Source organism: Triturus cristatus, chromosome 10 (assembly GCF_964204655.1).
Source record: "Triturus cristatus chromosome 10, aTriCri1.1, whole genome shotgun sequence".
NCBI lineage: Eukaryota > Metazoa > Chordata > Amphibia > Caudata > Salamandridae > Triturus > Triturus cristatus.
Window position 1 is genome coordinate 568060096 of NC_140593.1, and position 13797 is coordinate 568073892.

Here is a 13797-nt window from a genome sequence, read left to right on the forward strand (position 1 = left end):
CAACAAACACTGCAGGCTCGGGGACGAAGATCTTCTAGGAATGACCACCAATTGGAGAGCTATGCTGGGGTGCCTGGGGATGCTGGGACACCACCGTTTGGCGCACCCAAGGCCGTGCGAAGTTGGAAACAGGGGTGTCGTTAGGCGTCTGATTTTCTTACCAGCTCTGGTGGCAGGGATCCTCCAGAAAGGGGCTGCTGGCGCCAACTGGAGATTGGAGGCAGGTCACCAGATCTCAGGTCAGGATCGTAGGGAAGACCTCCTGGTGGTGTTGGCCCACTCTAACTAGGGCCGTGGGGTGCAGAGGAGTGCACACTCTAAAATTTGGCCGGAGCCAGAGTCTGTGGGTAAGCTAATCTGGTGCTCACAGGAGAAAAAGTCTTGGTTTTGGAAGGCAGGGCAGGTCCTTCGGTTTCTGGAGGGCTGCTGGTGGCAGGATACACCGGGATTTCCCTGGAGCAGGTTCGAGGTGGTGACAGGCCGGTAGGGCTGGCGCCAAGTCAGTGGGCGTTCTCCTCCTCTTAGTTCAGCATGGTTCCTTCTCTTCTTCTGGTCGGTTCTTGTCTGAGGAGGCAAGGTTCGGGTTGCCCCTAAATACTAGATTTAGGGGCGTTACAGGTAGGTAAAGGTCAGGATCAATGGGTCCATCTCTTGGGGTGCATACACACCCTATTATGCCACCCTCCAGTGGGAGGGGGACATATGCCTCTCTCTGGTTGGCCGGGACCCCTCTACTGCAAAATGGCAGGGACTAAGGGTTGTGCTGAGAGGTGGGGTCGGCAAAGGTGAGCAAACTTCCCTTCCTCACTTTGTTTTCGAGCCAATTCTCCCACCCAAAGGGGGTCAGGACCAGTGGGGGCCAGTTGGTGGAAGCAGCAAATGGCTGGGGTAGTTCACAAAGGCGACAAGCCTTAGAAGCTTCCCCTTTGTGGACCCTGCCCATCCTTGGGGAGGAGGCTTGGCACCTCGTCCCAGAATGTGTATTGTTTCAGACCTCTGAGAGCAGCAGGCTCTCAACCCAGGGGTCCAGAAACATGTCTGGTGGTGGCAGGTGGCGAGCAGCCACTCAGCCAGGACACTTGCGATAGGTCGTTTTTCAGGGGGCATCTCTAAGATGCCCTCTGAGTGCATTTTTCATTAAGTCCCACACTGGCATCAGTGTGGGTTTAATGTGCTGAGAAGTTTGATACCAAACTTCCCAGTTTTCAGTAACACCATTATGATGCTGTGGAGTTTGTAATGACAAACATCCAGTACCATAAACTCCTAATGGCATTACTGAACTTACAATGTCTAAGAATCGGCTAAAACACTGTAGGGGTACAGGGCTCCTGCACCCTCACCACTGGTATAGTGCACCCAGCTAGAGGGGTGGCTGACCTATGCCAGGGCAGTGTGTTGTAGGCATGGCACCCAGGGATGTATGCCATGTTGACTTCACTTTGTTCTGCACCAAAACACGCAGCCTACAATGGCAGTGTGTGTATGTAATGATACAGGGTCTCTAAGGGTGGCACATTCAAGTGCTGCAGCCCTTAGAGGCCTTCCCTTGCCACAGTGCCATTGGTACCTGCGGCACCATTTACAAGGGACTGACATGTGGCCAAAGAGTGCCAATTGGGTTTTGTCTTAATGAAGTTTTAGGTAAGGAACATAGGTCCTGGGTACCTGGCTGCCAGGAACCAAGGGCACACTCAAAGTACATCAACAGTTTGGCAAAAAGTGGGGGTAACCATGCAAAAAGAGGGCACTTTCTTACACGTATCCCTCCGGAACTTCCGTTTTGTCATCAACTAACCTTCTGTATACCCTTCTTTCAGCGATTGGTGAGCTTTAAGCAATGCTTCCAAACACAACGGCAGAAAAAAAGAATCTGAAGTTAGTGACCACACATGGAGGCTTCCGGGGAGGGGCTTCTGATGTCAGGAGAGGTTGGAATAGGCACCAAATGGTGGGGACGCTTGAAGCCAAAGGGAAAAAAAAGGGGGTGGGGGAATGGAACCCTCGGGTTGACTAATAATTTATATATAGGTGCACTTGGATACAGGCAGCTTCTCAAAAGAATTAACTGTGCAAGTATAAAAGTGAAATATTGGAAAATTCCATCTGCGATTTATCCAACAACTACATTGCCTCTTCATCATCACATCTTCTGCCCTAGCTCATTAAAGAAATCTCATCTTAACCCAAAATTATCAGAAAGGGCATAAATTCCCCTTCTCTGTTTAAGGGACAAGGATTATGAAGAGACAGAGCAGGTAGATTACTGCCTGCACAACTAGAACAAACAGGGCATGAGATGCTGTTCAGAAAGAAGGCAGAAAGCAGTCATTTATCTAGAGATTACTATAGAGATTGGATCCTTCTATTCTTCCTTATATAATGCAGGGTCTACAAAATAGTAATGAGGAAAGTTCTGTTATGTCAACACTAAAGCCCTAGGTAGTAGATGAGGAAGCTAAAGAGATTCTAAAGAAGCCCGTCTAGACAATAGCCTAAACTGTAAATTATATGGCTTTAGGCATTCAGCTCTGTGATAATAGGCTTCCAATCGAATTTATAAAGGCTAACAATTTCGAAGGCGGAAAAATAGACCTGCTAAGAGCGTAAATTAGAAGCTCATTTGCGTGGGGATGATCAAAAAAGCTGCAACAATTAAAGACACCTATACTACAGATTTGAAATTGCTTTCCAATATTTTGACGGATAGATCCACCAAATGATACAAACCCCATATGTAAGATATGTTTTGGGGAAAATGCTAGCGACAATATAAAACCAATAGTGTGTGATAGCTTATACTGTACCAATTGCAGAAGACTCAATTTGCTCAGTTTCCAATAAAGCAATGAACGATGGCCTTTCCTTCTGTTGATTATCCATCAGTGTGTCACTTCCATACTCATCAAGGGCATCAGCCGGTGACGAACTAGTTGAATTAACACGAGCTGAGACAAAAAAAAAAAAACATGTTCAATAATAACATCCCAAATACTGAAAATGTTAGAGGCGTATTTAATATCAGCAACACATTATCTAGTTAACAGCATGCACTGCGCGTAACACCAGCATATCACCTTAAGCAACTGTATACTTACTTTTCATATCATTCTTTAACACCACAATTCTCTTATGACCATGTCCTTTTATCCAAACCACCTAAATGTTAAAGAAAGAAAAAGTTGTAGTGTTAATACAACTATGCAGAGAGGATCTACAAATGCACAAGTTAACTTGCCTGCAGGCTAAAAGTGTAAACACTGAGCATGAACACATTTAAAGTTAGCGATACCTGGAAGCACATGCTAAGATGCAGCTCTATAAAGCCAAGTATAGGTCTGCTGGGCTGAAATACATAATTTAACTACACAGAGTATTAGGTTAGGACAAGTGGGTTTTTCATTCAACATACCTGAGGTATTGCTGCCAATATATCCTCCAGGTTATTGTATCCATAGGATTTTGGCTGCAACAGTTCACCAATATATTTGCAGTAGGCAGTTGGAAACTCATGGAAGAAAATCTGTTGGTAGTGGTAGGTATGCAGCAGGGATCGCACATTCTTGGCAAACTGATACAGTGTGGTGAGCCTCACACATTCCTCAATTACATCGTCACTGGTAAACACCTAAAAACAAGGAATCTTTTTTCAACATGCTAATGTGTACAGAGAAAAAACCCCACATACAATATAGCTGTATTTAAATGCATAGGAGTATGGAAAAACAAAGCGACAATTAGGAGGTATTAAGTCAGCCAAAAAACAATAAATGACATAATTGCAATATTTTATTGAGCTCAGTCTTTCAATATATTTTAGGCAATAACAACGTCCCAGAAGTTAAAAGGGATAGGACTGAAAGATTAACATAACCCTCCTTTACAGGCTTCTAGTGTACCCGTTAAATATTCTTGTAGTTAATCAATTATCATCCACCAGCATATATGGTTATGCGCTAAAGATCTAAAAGCCAACGGGTAACAACCCTTGACAAGGTCCGTAGGATTAATTAACAAGTTACTTACCTTTGTTAACGATTTATCTGTAAGAGACATAGGTTGGTTATAGATTCCTTACCTTAGAATTACCCCCAGGCAGCAGACTGGATCCGGAGAATTTTTTCTTAGCAGTACTCCTGCGCGTTCACAGGTGGTGTCGGTCAACTCCGCATCCGTTGTCGGCTTAGTATTTGCAGGCATGACGTCACGGTGCCTATTTAGACGTCGCCCCTGCGTGCGGACTTTCCACGCCAGAAGCACAGAGCCATGGAAGACACTGACCACTGGTGTGCTAAAACTAGGGCCCTGCAAGCGAGGACGGGTGGGGCAGTAAGGAATTCATAACTAATGTGTTTCTTACAGATAAATCGTTCCCAAAGTTAAGTAACTTGTTCATCTGAAAGAGACAGTAATAGATTACTTACCTTAGAATAGATACCCCAGAAATACCAACCCCGGAGAAGGGTCTGCGAACTAAGTTCACACCAGAAAGTCCTAACGGGCAGAAATGGCAAAATAGCCATCCCTCCCGGACTTGGCTGTCCAGGCAGTAATGTCTGGTGAATGTGTGCAAGGATGCCCACATGGCTGCCTGACAGATGTCAACAAGTGGAACTCCACGCTGCGACAGAAGATCCTCCCGAAGAGGCAGTCTGAGTGGAGGATCAATAGCCATGCTCAGGAGGTCTGGGTACCAGACTCTTCTTGCCCAGTCTGGAGCCACTAGAATAACTTGGGCCCGGTCGCGCTTGATCTTCTTTAGCACTCTGGGCAGAAGTGGTACAGGTGTACAGGAGGCCGCAGTTCCACTCGCGGCGAAAAGCATCGCCGAGCGAGTGCTGCCTTGGAAATTCCAACGCGCAGAACTGCTGACTGCGCGTTCTCTTCAGTGGCGAACAGATCTAACCAAGGCTCTTCACACTGCTGAAAGAGTCCTTGCACCACCTCCGAGTGAAGACTCCATTTGTGATCAACCAGGCACCAGCGGCTGAGTTTGTCAACCCTCCCGTTCAGAGATCCTGCCAAGTGTTGAACCACCAGGGTCAAGCCCTGAAATTCAAACCATGTCCAGAGGCGAAGAGCCTTGTGACATAGGGTCCATGACCCCACTCCGCTTTGTTTGTTGCAGTACCACATTGCAGTGGTGTTGTCCTTGAACACCTGCACCACCTTCCCCTTTAGAAAGGGAAGTGATGCCTTCAGTGCGAGGCAGATCACCCGGAGCTCCGGAACTTTGATATGGAGCCCGGACACCGCCGGAAACCAGGTGCCTCTGGTCTCTGCCTCTCCCAGATGGCCGCCCCATCCAAGGAGTGACGCATCTGTCACCACTGTGACATCTGGTTGGGGAAGGTAGAGGGATCTGCCTGAAACCCAAGCTTGGTTCGTTAGCCACCACTGCAGTTGTTGCGCAGTTCCCTCTGAGATCTGGACGTAGTCGGAAAGATTCCCCTGATGCTGCACCGACTAACTTCAGGTCCCACTGCAGAGCCCACATATGCCATCTAGCATGATCTACCAGCAGGATGCAGGAGGCCATGAGGCTCAGCAGCCACAGGGTCATTCTCACTGAAATCCGGGACAGAGGCTGAAACGTACGAGTTACTTACCTTCCGTAACAATGTATCTGGCAGAGAGACAGTCTAGCCGCAGATTCCTTAACTTAGAATATCCCCAGGCGTCAGACTGGATCCTGAAATTTTTTGCAGCAGCACCTCTGCGTGCCGGGGGACGGTGCCGCATGGCTCCGCCGTGACATCGTCCGTGGACATGACGTCAGCGAAGCCATATAAGTCCTTCCCGGAGCGCTGACATCAGTTTTCTTCGGAGAAACGTTTCTGCGCCACAACGCGGAGCCACCACCAAAAACTGTGATAGTATGGGAACAATGTGAAAAAACTATGAAAATTAGTTTAACAATAAGAATGGGATGGTGAGTAACACCACCACAAGGGACAGTAACAAGCACTGTACACTGAAAGCAACTGAAAAGAAAGAACCAAGCAGCGCCCTACAAAAGCGAAGGTAATGCCCTCCCCCGAGGCGAACAAAACATGCCACGGCAGACGACAAAGCCTGCAATCACAAGATCCGACCGTGACCGGCAACAAGACCTGAACCATAGAATTAAAAATTATCCACCAAAGGCCGGCAACACTAGACTTGCCTTAACCTCATCATCAAATAACTTTATTTGGTTATTTGTACAAAACCATCAAAGTATACAAAAAGATAAAACATTGTCTATGTACAATTAAAAAAAGTAAAAAAACAAGTCCATTTCCAATAGCTATTAAAAAGAGGGCTATAAAAATGACCAGCCAAGCATGCATCAAGATACATTGAATAACAGCTGTAAGGCATGCTTCCTACTATAAACCAAACAGCGTGCAAGTCCCAAAAAGATAAGGGGGGGGGGGGGGGGGGGACAATCCTGCAGTCCGCAATACATAAAGTGCATATTGAACATGAGACCGTTTATATTACGATGCAATCTGTGATAAAAGCTTCTGTCGGGTTATCCAGAAGGCAAATAAAAAGCAGCTAACAGCAAAAACTATCGGCTCAGATACATCCGCTTTTAGGTTTTTTACGCAATCTGATGGTGCCTTGCTCCTAAATTGAGACAGATTGGTCGTATCCACCTCCTGCGCGACTGATGGTATCTAGGGCAAAAAACAAAACATGTTCTTCAGTTTTTGACAGTAGTGCAGGCAGGACATGAATCTAGTAATAAGCCAACCGCTTCCTTTTTAGGAAATTTTAGGAGCAAATTGACGTATCTGAATCTAACATATAAGCTTTTTGCAAGGGGGGGCGAGATTTGGTCCAGGAAGGGTTCGAATTGTGGACATGATTTTATTGCCAAAACTTTGGATGATAACTGACCACTAGTCAAATTATTAGTGTACTGATTTCCCACCGTCTCCCAGTATCTGACTTTTAATCTCAGTAGAGCCTCTCTTGTAGTCCTATCTGGATGCTCCCACAGAGCCATCATATTCATTAGCTTGCACCAATCTGCGATGTGCTTAAACCATGGTAGTTTTGTTGCACCTTTGATTTTCATAACCTCCTGTAGAGAATCTCGATAATCGGTAAGTTGGGGGGGGGTTATCCATAGGCGCAACCAGTAGGTTAAGGGTTTCAGTGCAGCCAGATCACCAATTCTTTTCAAACCGAGATAAAAGGGGAATTAGAGGAGTTGTAATAGGTGCCGAAATAAGGGACCTAACAAAGATGTTTTCACAAGTCCTTAGCTTATTAACAGTAGTGTAGCCCCAGATCCCGGCTCCATACGGGGCTCCACTTTGGGCTTTTGCACAGTAAATTTCCAGAGCCGGGGAAAGGGGTTGGGTATAGGATTGTTTGTGGAATCTTAGTATGGATTTGGATCTTTGGCAAAGGGTTAGATAACTCTCGTTTAGCTGATATTCCCATTTGAGTAACTCATTCAAACCTATTCCTAGGTAGTCAATTTATTTCCCCGTTCATGGGGTTCATGCGTAAACTTGATCTCCCGTAGACCACCCCGTAGTTTCCCAAACACCATATATTTAGTCTTAGAGGTGTTAAGTTCTAATCTCCTATCCCTACAAAATTCTAGAAATACGTAGAGTAGTATTTGCAGACCCATGGGTGTTTTAGATATTAGTAGGGCGTCATCTGCAAAAAGCAGGATAGGAATTTCTCGCCATTCAGGGAGGGTGCATCATTTCTACAAGCCATTAAGCGACTCACCACATTCAAAAACAGGGAAAACAGCGTGGGGGCAAGAACGCACCCCTGTCGCACCCCTCGCTGTATCGGTATCTTCTCTGTTAGTTCGCCATTCTTCCCCCATCTGACCTGGGCATAATTATCCATGTGGAGGCGGGCTATCACTGCTACCAAGTCCACAGGAGCACCTAGGTCGAAAATAATCTTCCAGAGCAAGTCACGTGGTATTAGATCAAAAGCAGCTCGCAGATCCACAAATGCTACATAAAGCTTCTGTTTCCTGAGTAGCACGTATTTCCAGGTTAATAGAGTGACTCTGAAAGCTTGGGCACACGTGCTTATTTTGGAGCGAAAGCCCACCTGGTATGTAGACAATATCATGTGGTCATCCATCCAGCATTGTAGTTTATCTAAGACTTGCCTAGAAAAAATCTTTTGTAGGTTGTCTATCAAGCTGATGGGTCTTTAATCGGAGGGGATAGCAGCATCGCCCTTTTTAGGTCTTGCGCCTGCGTTGCAGTGCGCAGCGAGAGACCTTTTGTAGGGGGTCTGAAAACGTAACTAGGAATCGCACACGCTCGTGCGTGTGCTTTTCCTTTTGTGGCACGCTATTGGCCATTGCGTGCGTGTTTTTTACTAAGAGCACGCAATAGGCCAAAGGCGGGCGCATTGCTCTGCCCATGGCCTATTGGTGTCTATTACGCGCACCGAAGGCCATGTGGTTTCAATTATCGTGCCCAGACACGGGCGCGATAATTGAAAGCACATGTTTCACTGTGGCGCGCACGCGCACCACTCGCTGGCGTGTTTATTTTGCTTTCATTTTAGACTGCAACTTCGTGTTATCTGAAATATATACGTATATACATTCTGGGTGAAATGTTACTCACAGCTTGGACTCTGTCTTTGCATCCCACTAGCTCGACTCAACTGTAGATATGATTCAAAACATTTATTGCGCCTAGGGCAGGAAACCCTGTGTTCCAGAAAACATCTGTCTTCACAAAATTCATTGTCATCACTCGTGCGGTATAACTAGACATCTTCCAATAGAGCACTTAAGTAGTCTGTCAGTCTTTAGTATTGCGCAGCTTACTTGAGGTATGTGCAGCATGCTACAGCGTTTGAGGTTCAAGCACATACTTCAGCTCAGTGACAACAGTGCGCTGCCTCGATGGTTCCCATAAAACATTGAAGACGGAAAGAAATACGTCTTAGCCTTCAGGTTGTTGAAAAATCGTAGGCACGACGCCGTCCTTCATTCAGGCACGTCTTGTGCTGGCAGTCTCAGAGCACGCGCCCTGACATCATGGGCCTCCCCGATCAAGCCCCTCTCATCACACTTGCCAAGACAGACGCGTTCCCGACTATTCCTCACCCTTAAAGCTAAATGAGACAAACATCCGGTGACTAACACAGCACAAAGGCTCATATATGGAATCTGTTGACAGTTTCATCAGTGCAGTTTTTGTCTTTTGACAATAAGCTTTTTTCTTTGACTTGCCTTTGCTTGTTTACGATACAGACCACCAGTTGTGAAAAGTAAACTCTTCTTTGCCAGTGTTGATTTTTGGTTTGTTTACTTCGGCATACCCTCTCATAACATGAAAACAACACGGAACTCGCTTCGCAAACATAACGCTGTCAGTAGCAGTACCATGAAGAGATCAGTGGGGTCTGCGTACCCAGATATTCTTAAAAAAAAATGCTGTATTATTTTCTGATTATATGCATGTATGTAACCCCTTGTGGGGAACCAACCCGCCCCACACTACATACAAAACTGATTTCTTGGTTTTTGGGGATGCTGACGTTTAACAAGTATAATCCATCTTATTAATATGCCATGAAATCACTTTGTGACAGAGATAACCAGAAGCAAACATTTTTCAGATATTATTGAAAAATTAGATGGAGAATCAGAGATGTTTGATGATAATTTTTTATTCAAATTACTTTGTATCAGACAGCCACAGCAAATACGTGTTTCATCCCATCCTTGGTGAGCAGGCCAGGGTTTTTTTCAAGACCTTGGGATGTTCGTTCATGGTTCAAGATCTGACAAGTCATGTAGGGCACCCGGTGTTTAGCGGGAGGCTGTTTTTGATTAGTCTGTAAAATCGGACCTTACCCAAACTGCGTCCTGCAATAGAAGTGTATTATCCGTTACAGTGTTTGGCAGTCTAAGCAACAGACGTTTTCCAATATCCTGTCCCTTTTGTATGCCTTAGAAAGCCGTAAACCCATACACTCTTCCAGCTTCACATTATCCACAGCAATGTGTGAAACTTAAACACAGCACAAATGCTCTGCTGACCTGGTACATGAACCTCTGCTCAGAAGCCCTTGGCCCTGTGCAATTAAATGTCAGCGTGCTGAATACCAAGGCTGGTAGCCTTAAAACCGACAGCCACACAAGCCTGCCCCTTTATCTCACTCTTGCAGATTCCTGCTTTATCCCTTTGTGACGGTTGTTCATCTTTCTTTTCCTCAGTTTTCCAATGTGTGCGTTTTTCATTATCTTGCACTTGGTAAATATCTGATGTGGGAAAATAAGTGCAGATTCCCAAAAAGTAAGTGCTGGTGGCTCCCAGCAGCAGCCACTGGCTCAAATTAAGTACTGCAGCTCGCTCAGTGCAAAGTTAACAAGCGTTTGCAATAGGTCTCGCATTTAAGCGAGTTTAAGCTATTGGCATTCTAAATGACAATGCCTTTTATTTATCTGTTTTAAAAACCAAAACATAAATAAAAGGCATTGTCATTTACAATGCCAATAGCTCAAACTCAAGTAAATGCGAGACCTATTGCATTGCAAATGCTTGTTATTGATGGTAATTATCTCTGCTCCCCTCCAGGTTTCTGGGATGTCCCCACCAGCCACAATACAATTAGACAAGAGATTAATGTACGGGGCCCATATCATTGGTTCTGATTTATATAAATCGCCCGGGATCAGATTAGGGCCAAGGGTTTTACCTGCCTTTAACCTGCTGATCGCTGACAAGGTGTCCTCTAGGCTAAAAGCCAGTGCTGGGTTGTTTGCATTCGCCACAGGGGCGATGGTAGCTGGTTTATGTTCAATCCTGTTGGTGTCTGAATTGCCCTGATCCTCTATTCCGGAACATAGTTTGGAAAAATCAAGCCTCCAGCTGGATATGATAGCTAAGAGTGGAAACATTCTCCGTGCTCCACTTTGAAACAATATGCAAAAAAAGGGGACTATCCCTATTTTGAGCAGCTAGGACTAGATCTTGCCACTTTGTCGGCAGCTTCTCGCTTTGCTTTGTTTATCGCTACTTTGTAACTGTTGTGAGCCAAAATTACTTCGGTTCTAGAGCGTTCTCTAACTGCTAATTAAAGCGCTTTCTTGGCTCTTACATTCATTGGTGAACCACTTATTTTCCCCTACGCTGGGGGACCTTCTGCCAGATCGATTTCTAGTAAAAACAGTTTGTAAGACTTCAAAAAATTTGTGATGCACCGACACATTATGCATTTATTCTGGTGGTTGTGTGTTTCCCGCGCCACTCCATAAGTTAGTTAAAAACATAACGAAGAGTTTATATAAAAAGTCCTGGTCAGCTTGGACTTTAGGCCAAGTAACTCTTCTACGATTATTAGTTACATGCGGCTCTTCCTTTTTAGAAGTGTGACTAGAGAAATTCCTAGCCAGGTCCGTACCCCTAATTTTTAATAGTAAAGGATTATGATCGCTGTCATCCTGTTGTTCAATAATCATATCTTCTACCAGAGACCAAACCCTTACATCTAAAAATATATAATCAATATACTAGTGTAGGCACCCCTTTTAAAGGTAGCCTTCCTCCCTAAATCAGATTCAGTTCTCCCATTACAGGCCCTCAGGCTCCTTCCTGTGATTAAAGAAGCAATCTGCAAGGAGACATTTGTTAGGCGTTGGCCTCGTTTGCCAGCAACCAGGTTAGGGACACCCCAAAGCTCATCCTCTTCCTCGAGCAGAGTACTCAGTAGGATAGATGGTTCGAATGCAGCATTGAAATCCCCAGCAACTATGATTTTAGAGTTAGTTTGGTATACTCCAACCAAATCATCTAGCAGCGAGAGTACAGGAGATTCGCTGCTAGATGATCCTGACCTGGCATAATCGTTAAACACAGTCAAGATTAAGCCGGTCAGGAAGACAAGCTGGATCCCCATAATGTCTTGGGAATTAATTGATAAATGCTTATACTTGCAAGCTAAGGAATTTTTTACGAGAATTAGCTGCCCACCACTAGCCCTACCTGTTGATTTGGGTGGGTTAGCTTCCACACTATAAGTGGTATATCCGCTTATATGTTCCCTATCTACAGCCCAGGTCTCTTAGAAGACACATCATTTTTCTCTATATAGGAAAACCAATCTGGGTCTTGCAGTTTAGAGTGGATACCTGCCAGGTTCCACGATATTATTAAACTGTTATTTACCTAATTTATGTTTGCGGGTACACACCCATTGATATCTATACAATTAGGAAAATCGTTAGCACTGGTTGGGTCAATCGGGCGTGATCTTACGTGGTGTTGCGACAAGGGCATCATCTTAGCTATACTATGAGTGTTACTGATTAACACATCAGTATTTGTAGTCTAGTGTAGATTACTTATAACTGGTTCAACAATGTGGCTGGTACCCTTGAGTCCAAGGGTTGGTTCGGTATCAATATTCAAGTGGTCTGCGATAAGTGCTTTAGGATCGGAGCTACTATTATGCCTTTGCCCCGTATAAAAGCTACCAGTAGTACATTTCTCGGGGAATACCTTTGCAATTAACATAAGAGGGTGTGGGATCGCGGATCTCCTGGGCTTCCAGGCTATCCTTCAATATTGTTACTGCCATATTATCCCTTATGGTACTTATATCCATAGCTAATCCTCCCCCAACAGGGATAGTCAATCATTGTCATCAATGGGGTTGAAAACGTCAAAATGATTATTCACAAGGATGGCATATCTATGCTGTCGCCGCCCTCCCTCTAGGACGTCCCCTTGTGTGTGCGGTACAAGACCAGGTTGTTTGTAAAATTAACCAAGAGGTAGGATACTGATCCCCTTTTTCTCAACGAACCAGTTACCCGCCCTCTCAAGTATTGCTTGGACCAGATCAGGTGACCCAAATGATAGCACTACGCAGTCGCATTCTAGAGATTTTTTTGAGCTCCCTAGCTAACTGACCCGTCTCACCATTTAAAACTCCGTAAAAAGGGGATTTGATAGACCTGTCCTTACACTTATCTGATGTAGTGATTTGTTTCTGAGATTGGTCCAATGTTCCATGCCTCCATGTGGCAGTGTACGGACATTGGCCAACACTATGGTGTAAGGTGTTGCTTCTGGAGGGTAAGTATAGTGTATTAGCACCTGTCATTACCCTCACTTGCTTATTGTGTTGGCCTTGACTACTTTGTGATCGTGTTTCCTCCCTGCGTGCACTGTTAGGCCTGTTTAGGGGTGGTGCTTTTTGGATATTCAGCAGCCGTTCTTGGTTATTAGTTGAGGGGTGTACCGTATCGTTTGGCCTCCCTGTTGACACCCTAGTGCAGTTCTTGAAGTAAGAATCCAGTGAGGCAGTGAGGGGTGCTAACACTTGGCCAGAAACAGGAATGCTAGGCAGGTCGTTTAGGCAGCTACGAAGCCCTGTGGGCTGGGCGATCTCGGCGCTACAATGGCATGTGGCTGCCTGGTGCTGCTGGGAAGGCTGGGTACTCATGTGGCGTTGCTGGCCCTGCCGGCTCTCCTGGGTTGTGTGTGTAATACCTGCAAGATTTTCTAGGTTTTCTATACTTGCCTCCAGCCTGGATAGCTTTTGCATCAGGGCATTCAATAAGACTGATACAACCTCGCTCATTTTAGTCCAAAACTCCCCGCTATCGTTAGTCTGCAGGGGGGGTAGAGATAAAGGGGTAATCTTTTCACCAGTAGTAACAATGTCACTCGCTAGACGGTTACCTTCCTCCTCAACCTCCCTCATTGTGCCTCTACGCCCTCTTTTTGATAAAGGATATGATTGCTCGTTAGAGCTCAGCCCTTTCCCTTTTTTAGTCTAACGCGAGGGACTACC

General features: G+C 45.3%; 1 protein-coding gene across 6 annotated transcripts in view; it reads right to left on the reverse strand.

Moving 5' to 3' along the window:
- Window positions 1–13797, reverse strand: part of MARF1 (meiosis regulator and mRNA stability factor 1) — an 891622-nt gene that overhangs the window by 157418 nt on the left and 720407 nt on the right. For all 6 annotated transcript variants that reach the window (XM_085632075.1, XM_085632071.1, XM_085632074.1 and 3 more), the window contains 3 exons: window positions 3413–3628; window positions 3099–3159; window positions 2808–2948 (listed from right to left, as the gene is read on the reverse strand). In XM_085632075.1, the coding sequence (XP_085488201.1) occupies window positions 2808–2948; window positions 3099–3159; window positions 3413–3628 (418 nt within the window). The remainder of the gene's footprint in view (window positions 1–2807; window positions 2949–3098; window positions 3160–3412; window positions 3629–13797) is intronic.